General features: G+C 38.4%; 2 protein-coding genes across 4 annotated transcripts in view; one reads left to right on the top strand and one right to left on the bottom strand.

Moving 5' to 3' along the window:
* Positions 1 to 2,045, top strand: part of galk2 (galactokinase 2) — an 8,583-nt gene extending 6,538 nt beyond the window's left edge. For both annotated transcript variants that reach the window (XM_041836830.2, XM_041836831.2), the window contains 2 exons: positions 349 to 556; positions 1,307 to 2,045. In XM_041836830.2, the coding sequence (XP_041692764.1) occupies positions 349 to 556; positions 1,307 to 1,514 (416 nt within the window). In that variant the 3' untranslated portion in view covers positions 1,515 to 2,045. The remainder of the gene's footprint in view (positions 1 to 348; positions 557 to 1,306) is intronic.
* A 6,741-nt stretch (positions 2,046 to 8,786) lies between these two features.
* atp8b4 (ATPase phospholipid transporting 8B4) overlaps positions 8,787 to 10,418 on the bottom strand; it is a 53,561-nt gene continuing 51,929 nt past the window's right edge. For both annotated transcript variants that reach the window (XM_041836832.2, XM_041836833.2), the window contains 2 exons: positions 9,548 to 9,697; positions 8,787 to 9,255 (listed from right to left, as the gene is read on the bottom strand). In XM_041836832.2, coding sequence (XP_041692766.1) covers positions 9,058 to 9,255; positions 9,548 to 9,697 — 348 coding nt within the window. In that variant the 3' untranslated portion in view covers positions 8,787 to 9,057. The remainder of the gene's footprint in view (positions 9,256 to 9,547; positions 9,698 to 10,418) is intronic.

Raw genomic sequence — 10,418 nt, 5'->3', positions numbered from 1 at the left:
TCTGTTCCGGAACAGCATGAATCACTTTCGTTCCCTGTTCCGTTTCATTCCTTGAAAAATGTCATTTCGTTGAACCGGTTCCTACCCTTGATCACTACTGTGTATCCAGTACATTATAACTGGTAGGCTAGCAGAGAGGAGGGTCCTCCTCCGCCCTTTTGATGCAAACTGTACTGTGTGTGCAGGCTCGGATATGTTATTTTCAAAAAGGTTCACATCTGCCTTTCCTGCTGTCCCTCCTTGTGACCATGACTCCTCCGTATATTTCCATACTGTCTAAAAACCTCTAAAGGTAAATGACAGATTAAAGAACAGGTTTGACCCGATATACCTCTCCTCTCCTCCCAGTGACCCAGTTCAAGCTGTACCAGCGGGCCAGGCATGTATACGGCGAGGCGGCACGGGTGCTGCGGTTCAAGAGCGTGTGTGATGAGGCTCCCTCCGCCCCGAACGCCGTACAGCGTCTAGGAGACCTGATGAAGCAGAGCCATGCTAGCTGCAGAGACCTGTACGAGTGCAGCTGTCCAGAACTGGACCGGCTGGTGGAGATATGTCTGTGAGTCCAGCATCAGCAGAATGCCTCCATTCTCTTTTAAGTTAACTATATTTTGTATTAAGGGTTTAAACCTGTACGTTTTACAGGTTTGTCTCACTGTACACTCGTTAACCCATAAATAAAATCTCGCAGTCATTTGGTGAGATACCATTTATATGTTTACGTAGTCTGTTCATGAGAGATTAGTCTCATTGAGATAAAAGCTAATTTCAAGAGAAACCTGTCAATTACCTCCCGAGTGGCGCAGTGGTCTAAGGCACTGCATTGCAGTGCTAGCTGTGCCACTAGAGATCCTGGTTCGAATCCAGGCTCTGTCGTAGCCGGCCGCAACCGGGAGACCCATTGGGCGGCGCACAATTGGCCCAGCGTCGTCCAGGGTAGGGGAGGGAATGGCCGGCAGGGATGTAGCTCAGTTGGTAGAGCGTGGCGTTTGCAACGCCAGGGTTGTGGGTTCGATTCCCACGGGGGGCCAGTATGAAAAATAAATAAAAAATAATGTATGCACTCACTAACTGTAAGTCGCTCTGGATAAGAGCGTCTGCTAAATGACTAAAATGTAAATGTATTTAAAATGTTAGATTTCACTGGCTACCCTATAGCCAGTTGTTTGCAGTGTGTTTGACAAATGGATTGTGCAACTGTTGATGAAGTTTACTTGCTTGATTGCATTGTTAATTGATAGATCCTGATTAAGGATTAGGATCCTGTAACCGTGTTATTTCCATGTTATTATGTTTCCTCTGGCTACAGGCAGTCTGGCGCTGTGGGATCCCGGCTGACCGGAGCAGGCTGGGGAGGCTGCGCTGTCTCCATGGTCCCCACTGACAAGGTGGAGTCTTTCCTAAAGAGCGTCAGAGAGTTGTACTACACCCCAGACCCACGTAGAGCAGAGCTAGAGAAACACAGTCTGTTTGTCTCCAAGCCTGGTGGAGGGGCGGCCATCTTCCTTGAAGAGTGAAATCAAAGATGCTTCTCTTTACAATTTTGAGATGAAATGTCTTTCTTCCGGTTTCACCTTTTTTCAATGTGTTTTTGTTTTTATACTGTTATTTTAGTCATGACTCTAAAATTCTCTTTGCCAAAATGTTGATGATTCTGGAATTTCAAGGGCAATGATAATCAAAACTAGCCTGGTCCCAGATATGTTTGTCCTCTTGCCAACTTAATTGCTTCATTTTCAAGCCAAACATGACAAGGAGTTGGCGTGATAGCACAAAAAGACTGCCACTATTTAATAGGGGCGAAGATTAAGACGGTTATAACTAGGAACTCCGGTTATAACTAGTGTTAAAACGAATGATTCAAGGACAACTTCTTTACAAGAAAGGGGACTTTTCTTTATACTGTGAGTGTAATGATTTCAGTTAGTAAGGGACAGTGCTATATATAAGTCCAGTGATTTTTCCACACAGTGCAGTACATTCCTTCCATTGCTGTGTGTTGTATGTTTGGAGGAACTAAGGAGTAAACGGATTTTGTTTACATTGTCCGGCTGTTTATTTGCATTATTTCCACAAAAACAGACAATGAACACAAGCTGTATATTTGTATAAAAATGCACTGCCGTTGAAAAAAAAAACATTATTTCCAAGGCAAGAAGCAGACATTGACAAATAAAATGACATTGTGTTTCAGTTTGTCAGTAGAAACAAACGTAAAATGAAATGATACATCAGCAATACATTCAAGAAAATAATTATTACAGTCATTATTAGCTTAAAAAACAAACAAACATTCAAATTAAACATTTTATTTTGTTAACAAATGTAAATTTATAAATGATTTGTATTGAATTTCAGCACTCAAAGTATAGACCTAATGGAAACAGCCATGTCTGGCAGATTGACCAGTGTATTAGGCAGAGAGCGTGTGACGCTGTAGAGCGATTTGGCTGTAGAATGCTGACAGCCAGAGTCTTGGCGCTGAGCTTCCCTACAGTATGGATTCCCCTTCATTTCAGGAGGTAGACAGGAAAGCTTTCTCTTCATACCGTTTTAAAAGTCTCAATCTGTGATTTCACTTTTCAGCCGAACGGCAGCCCTGCCACTGTTTTTGCCATAAAGCTGAGGGATGGGGCTAGAGAAATGGAAACCACTCCTAAATTCCTAGATGGAGCTGTACGGATGCAAGGATGGTCTGACAGTCCATCAGATCAACATGATATTCTTTAAGAAGCAATTGGTATACACCCTTAATTGAAATGCCCATTGAACAGCTTGCCTGTAGCTATTGCAGGTTGCACCTTTTTAAATGTAAATGAAGGGCAAAGCCCACTTATGAAGAAGACCTTGACCAGTGGAGGCTGCTGAGGGGAGAACGGCTCATGATAATGGCCGGAACGGAGCAAATGGAATGGCGTCAAACACCTGGAAACCATGTGTTTGATGTACTTGATGAGATTCCGCTCCAGTCATTCCCACGAGCCCGTCCTCCCCAATTAAGGTGCCACCAACCCCCTGTGACCTTGACTATAGAAAGGTTACGTCTATGTTTAGACAGGTGATAAATGCTTTATTCCTTAACAGAAGGAACCGTTAAAGGCACAATCATCTTCTCCCCATTCAAGGTAAAAACATGCTGAACATACTTTCAGTCAGCGTTCTAAACCTCATCTTTGTTGAGGTAGTCTTCTATCTAATCTATCTTCTATCTAATCTATCTTCTATCTAATCTATCTTCTATCTAATCTATCTTCTATCTAATCTATCTAATCTATCTGATATCTAATCTATCTTCTATCTAATCTATCTTCTATCTGATATCTAATCTATCTTCTATCTAATCTATCTTCTATCTAATCTATCTTATATCTAATCTATCTAATCTATCTTCTATCTAATCTATCTTCTATCTAATCTATCTTCTATCTAATCTATCTTATATCTAATCTATCTTCTATCTAATCTATCTTCTATCTAATCTATCTTCTATCTAATCTATCTTCTATCTAATCTATCTTCTATCTAATCTATCTTCTATCTAATCTATCTAATCTATCTTCTATCTAATCTATCTTCTATCTAATCTATCTTCTATCTAATCTATCTTCTATCTAATCTATCTTCTATCTAATCTATCTAATCTATCTTCTATCTAATCTATCTTCTATCTAATCTATCTTCTATCTAATCTATCTTATATCTAATCTATCTTCTATCTAATCTATCTTCTATCTAATCTATCTTCTATCTAATCTATCTTCTATCTAATCTATCTTCTATCTAATCTATCTAATCTATCTTCTATCTAATCTATCTTCTATATCTTCTATCTAATCTATCTTTTATCTAATCTATCTTCTATCTAATCTATCTTCTATCTAATCTATCTTCTATCTAATCTATCTAATCTATCTTCTATCTAATCTAGCTAATCTATCTTCTATCTAATCTATCTTCTATCTAATCTATCTTCTATCTAATCTATCTTCTATCTAATATCTAATCTATCTAATATCTAATCTATCTTCTATCTAATCTATCTTCTATCTTCTATCTAATCTATCTTCTATCTAATCTATTTTCTATCTAATCTATCTTCTATCTAATCTATCTTCTATCTAATCTATCTTCACTCTATCTAATCTATCTTATATCTAATCTATTTTCTATCTAATCTATCTTCTATCTAATCTATCTTCTATCTAATCTATCTTCTATCTAATCTATCTTCTATCTAATCTATCTTATATCTAATCTATCTTCTATCTAATCTATCTTCTATCTAATCTATCTTCTATCTAATCTATCTTCCTAATCTATCTTCATTCTATCTAATCTATCTTCTATCTAATCTATCTTCTATCTAATCTATCTTCTATCTAATCTATCTTCTATCTAATCTATCTTCTATCTAATCTATCTTCTATCTAATCTATCTAATCTATCTTCTATCTAATCTATCTTCTATCTAATCTATCTTCTATCTAATCTATCTTCTATCTAATCTATCTTCTATCTAATCTATCTTCTATCTAATCTATCTAATCTATCTTCTATCTAATCTATCTTCTATATCTTCTATCTAATCTATCTTCTATCTAATCTATCTTCTATCTAATCTATCTAATCTATCTTCTATCTAATCTAGCTAATCTATCTTCTATCTAATCTATCTTCTATCTAATCTATCTTCTATCTAATCTATCTTCTATCTAATATCTAATCTATCTAATATCTAATCTATCTTCTATCTAATCTATCTTCTATCTTCTATCTAATCTATCTTATATCTAATCTATTTTCTATCTAATCTATCTTCTATCTAATCTATCTTCTATCTAATCTATCTTCTATCTTCTATCTAATCTATCTTATATCTAATCTATTTTCTATCTAATCTATCTTCTATCTAATCTATCTTCTATCTAATCTATCTTCTATCTAATCTATCTTATATCTAATCTATCTAATATCTAATCTATCTTCTATCTAATCTATCTAATCTATCTTCTATCTAATCTATTTTATATCTAATCTATCTAATATCTAATCTATCTTCTATCTAATCTATCTTCTATCTAATATCTAATCTATCTTCTATCTAATCTATCTTATATCTAATCTATCTAATATCTAATCTATCTTCTATCTAATCTATCTTCTATCTAATATCTAATCTATCTTCTATCTAATCTATCTTCTATCTAATATCTAATCTATCTAATCTATATTCTATCTAATCTATCTTCTATATAATCTATCTAATCTATCTTCTATCTAATATCTAATCTATCTTCTATCTAATCTATCTTCTATCTAATCTATCTAATCTATCTTCTATCTAATATCTAATCTATCTTCTATCTAATCTATCTTCTATCTAATCTATCTAATATCTAATCTATCTTCTATCTAATCTATCTTCTATCTAATCTATCTAATATCTAATCTATCTAATCTATCTTCTATCTAATCTATCTTCTATCTAATCTATCATCTATCTAATCTATCTTCTATCTAATCTATCTAATCTATCTAATCTATCTTCTATCTAATCTATTTTATATCTAATCTATCTTCTATCTAATATCTAATCTATCTTCTATCTAATAGAAGATAATCTATCTTCTATCTAATCTATCTTCTATCTAATCTATCTTCTATCTAATCTAATCTATCTTCTATCTAATCTATCATCTATCTAATCTATCTAATCTATCTTCTATCTAATCTATCTTCTATCTAATATCTAATCTATCTTTTATCTAATCTATCTTTTATCTAATCTATCTTTTATCTAATCTATCTTTTATCTAATCTATCTTCTATCTAATCTATCTTCTATCTAATCTATCTTCTATCTAATATCTAATCTATCTTCTATCTAATCTATCTTTTATCTAATCTATCTTCTATCTAATCTATCTTCTATCTAATCTATCTTCTATCTAATCTATCTTCTATCTAATCTATCTAATCTATCTTCTATCTAATCTTTCTCTAATTATGATGACTTACTGTATGTGTAAACCCCCCCCCCCCCCACCCAAAAAAAGTATATATTTTGCATAAAAAGTCTAAAGTAAATGACATTCATGGTCATCGGCATAAGAATAAGATGATTTCCAACACAGTGTTCTAACCATGATAGAGTTGTGCTTCATGTTTTCCAAAAGCAGCCTGAAGTACATACCTTCTATTATATCACTTGTAGAATTGTGCTTCAGCGCTGTTTCAGATGGCTACAGTTTGATACCAAACTCGTAGCTGTCCAGCCCAGGCTGCTGAGAAATTAGTCCTCGACTTATTCAAAAGGAGATCTCCACCAAAAATCAACACTCCAATGCTTAGGGCTCTATTCAATCCGTATCGCGGATATTCAGCGTTACAGTGTCATTTAAATTGAAAGGCAATGTTAGCGGAGACTGCATTCACGGTAAACACTGCAGATGACGGCGCAATAGGAAATTACCTTTGAATTTCAATCTGTAACGCTCCAGTGATCCAGATGGACTAGAGCCTGTAGTGATCTTCCTGAATATGAGCTGATCCCAGAACTGCAACCGATTTGGACATTCCTGTGCTTTGTTATTTTGGTGTGCTGGTGCAGTCGTGTCCTCTGATGATTGAGTTTGACTTACTCTCGTTTTCTTGTGTGCTGCTTGTCCAGTGTCCACAATATAGTCATTTACCAGATGCTTTTATCCAAAGTGACTCACAGAACTGTCAACGTTGACAGTGACATACAGGTAACTGCCAAAATAAAGACAACGCCAACATAAAGCGGGCGTTGGGCCACCACGAGCCGTCAGAACAGTTTCAATGCGCCTTGGCATAGATTCTATAATTGTCTGAAACTCTTTTTGCAGGGATGCGACCCCACTCTTCCACAATCATTTTCCATTTGGTGTTTTGGTGATGGTGGTGGAAAATGCTATCTCGGGCGCTGCTCCAGAATCTCCCATAAGTTTTCAATTGGGTTGAGATCTGGTGACTGAGACGGCCATGGCATATGGCTTACATCGCTTTTCATAATCATCATGCTCATCCTGGAAGAGACAACTCCCATCAGGATAGAAATGCTTCACCATAGGTTGAAGGTGTAAGTCAGAATGGCTGTGTATTTATTGGAGTTTACTTCGCCCTCTAAGGGGTTGATTGGACCTAAACCATGCCAGGAAAATGCACCCCACACCACAACAGAGCCTCCAGAACCCTCATTTACTCAAGTGTTTCCATTATTTTCGGGCAGTTGCCTGTTGTGCTTCTGGAAGGTTCTCCCATCTCTGCAGAGGAACTCTGGAGCTCTGTCAGAGTGACCATCGGGTTCTCGGTCACCTCCCTGACTAAGGCCCTTCTCCTCCGATTTCTCAGTTTGCCTTCGGAAAGTATTCAGACCCCTTGACTTTCCAAATGTTGTTACCTTGCAGCCTTATTCTAAAATGGATTAAATACTTTTTTCCCTCATCAATCTACACACAATACCCCATAATGACAAAGCGAAAACAGGTTTGTATCAATTTTGGTAGATTTATAAAAAAAATACAAAACAGAAATACCTTATGTAAATAAGTATTCAGTCCTTTTGCTATGAGACTCGAAATTGAGCTCAGGTGCATCCTGTTTCCTCCAAGACAGGATTGTGTCGAGGCACAGATCTGGGGAAGGGTACCAAAAAATGTCTGCAGCATTGAAGGTCCCCAAGAACACAGTGGCCTCCATCATTCTTAAATGGAAGAAGTTTGGAACCACCAAGACTCTTCCTAGAGCTGGCCGCCCGGTCAAACTGATCAATCGGGGGAGAAGGGCCTTAGTCAGGGAGGTGACCAAGAACCCGATAGTCACTCTGACAGAGCTCCAGAGTTCCTCTGTGTAGATGGGAGAACCTTCCAGAAGGACAACCATCTCTGCAGCACTCCACCAATCAGGCCTTTATGGTAGAGTGGCCAGACAGAAGCCAATCCTCAGTAAAAGGCACATGACAGCCCGATTGCAGTCTGCCAAAAGGCACCTAAAGACTCTCAGACCATGAGAAACAAGATTCTCTGGTCTGATGTAACCAAGATTGAACTCTTTGGCCTGAATTCCAAGCGTCACGTCTGGAGGAAACCTGGCACCATCCCTACGGTGAAGCATGGTAGTGTCAGCATGGTGGTGTCAGCATCATGCTGTGGGGATGTTTTTCAGCGGCAAGGACTGGGAAACTAGTCAGGATCGAGAGAAAGATGAACGGAGCAAAGTACAGAGAGATCCTTGATGAAAACCTGCTCCAGAGCACTCAGGACCTCAGACTAGGGTGAAGGTTCACCTTCCAACAGGACAACGACCCTAAGCACACAACCAAGACAACGCAGGAGTGGCTTCGGGACAAGTCTCTGAATGTCCTTGAGTGGCCCAGCCAGAGCCCGGACTTGAACCCGCTCGAACATCTCTGGAGAGACCTGAAAATAGCTGTGCAACGACGCTCCCCATCCAACCTGACAGAGCTTGAGAAGAGCTTACGGATCTGCAGAGAAGAATGGGAGAAACTCCCCAAATACAGGTGTGCCAAGCTTGTAACGTCATACCCAAGAAGACTCAATGCTGTAATCACTGCCAAAGGTGCTTCAACAAATGTACTGAGTAAAGGGTCTGAATACTTATGTAAATGAAATATTTCAGTTTAGTATTTTTTATAAATTAGCAAAAATGTCTAAAAACCTGTTTTTTGCTTTGTCATTATGGGGTATTGTGTGTAGATTGATGAGGGAAAAAAATACAATTTAATCAATTTTAGAATAAGGCTGTAACGTAACGTAACGTAACGTAAATGTGGAAGAAGTCAAGGGGTCTGAATACTTTGCGAATGCGCTGTATGTAGCCGATCGGTCCAATGTGGGAATCGAACCCGCAACCCTGATGTTGACCGCACCATGCTCAAACTCTTACCCACTGAGCCAGGTGTAGATGCACTGATCAGAACTTGATAGGATCATCTTATACTCTAAACAGTTTTTTTTATTTTTTTATATTAAAACTGGATGTAAGGGTCATGTCTGAACTGCCCCATTGGAATCACAATTAGTCCATTAGAGTCTGTTGAGTTCTAGTGTTGCCTTCCGAGGTTCCAGAGGTTCCGTAGGCCTCAGCAGAGACACAGGCTACCGGTGTTTCCCCCTTCCTCTTCAACGTGCTCTCTATCAAACTTCTGCTGTTGTGGACCCTACCAGGGGACGATGGGGACAGGGGTGGGGAGGGGCCAGCGGTGCTGGCGGTGACCTTAATGTTGTTAGAAAAATAAAAGTCAAGTTACGCACTTGAAATACAGGCTTACACTCTATCTAGAACCTAAAATGTTTATTCCGCTGTCCCCAATGGGGGAAACCTTTGAAGAACCCTTTTGGGTTCCACGTAGAACCCTTTCCACAGAGGATTCTACATGGAACTTAAAAGGATTCTATCTGAAACCCAAAAGGGTTCATCAAAGGGTTCTCCCATAATGGAGAGAGGAGAACTGACATTTTGGCACTACACTACATACTTTTATTTTGTATTAGTTTATTTGACAGACCTTCATGTTCTTCCCTGAGGTTATGAGCTCTCCATAGCCCTGTTGGTGGGAGAAGGCATAGGCCGAGCGTCGAGAGCTGGTCCTCCGAACACGTCTCAGGTTCTGCTCCTGGGGACCCAGCTTTCTGCTGGCCTGCTGCAGGCACCGCACCTGGGGAAGGAGGACAACAACAGTGAGTACGGTTATTGTGGATAGTCAGATTAATGTAATAGTTTGACTAAAACGTTTACATGCTTTGCAAGAAGAACGATTTCCCTAATAATCTGGTTTACATGGACACATCTGAAATCAGGCTACCCGATGGGACTCTGATAAATGCTGAAAATCACCAATCAAAAAATAAACGTTCTACCACAGCGACCATGTTATTTTTGCGAAGCGTATTTGATTCTGAGTTCGGACATTTAACATTTGTATGTGAAAACTATTTCTAAGATGCGTACTTTCAGTTTTTCTGAACTCACTTCACTCGCGCATAAGAGGGAGGCTCGCGCTGCTGGTGCTGGCACATGCGCAGATCAAATACACCGCTGGAACGCCGATTAAGCTGTTTACATGTCTAATAATTTGAAAGATTGCTCAGACAACCAGATGTTTTAATCCTCGTATGCTTACTTTGATTTTGACCTTACAACAATTAAGATAAGCAGAGTAAGGGGTTTGCATGACTGTTGTATAACCTGCCTACTGTCATAATCAATTTTATATTGAGTTATTCCTGTGCATGTAAACATACTCAGTGTCAAATGGCTTTGTCTGCTGACTATATGATAGAGAGGACATACGGTGCCTTCAGGAAGTAGAAAGTATTCACACTCCTTGACTTTTTCCACATTTTGTTGTGTTACAGCCTGAATTTAAAATGGATTCC

Source organism: Coregonus clupeaformis, chromosome 19 (genome assembly GCF_020615455.1).
Source record: "Coregonus clupeaformis isolate EN_2021a chromosome 19, ASM2061545v1, whole genome shotgun sequence".
NCBI classification, from domain to species: domain Eukaryota; kingdom Metazoa; phylum Chordata; class Actinopteri; order Salmoniformes; family Salmonidae; genus Coregonus; species Coregonus clupeaformis.
This window is presented reverse-complemented; position numbering and strand designations above follow the sequence as displayed.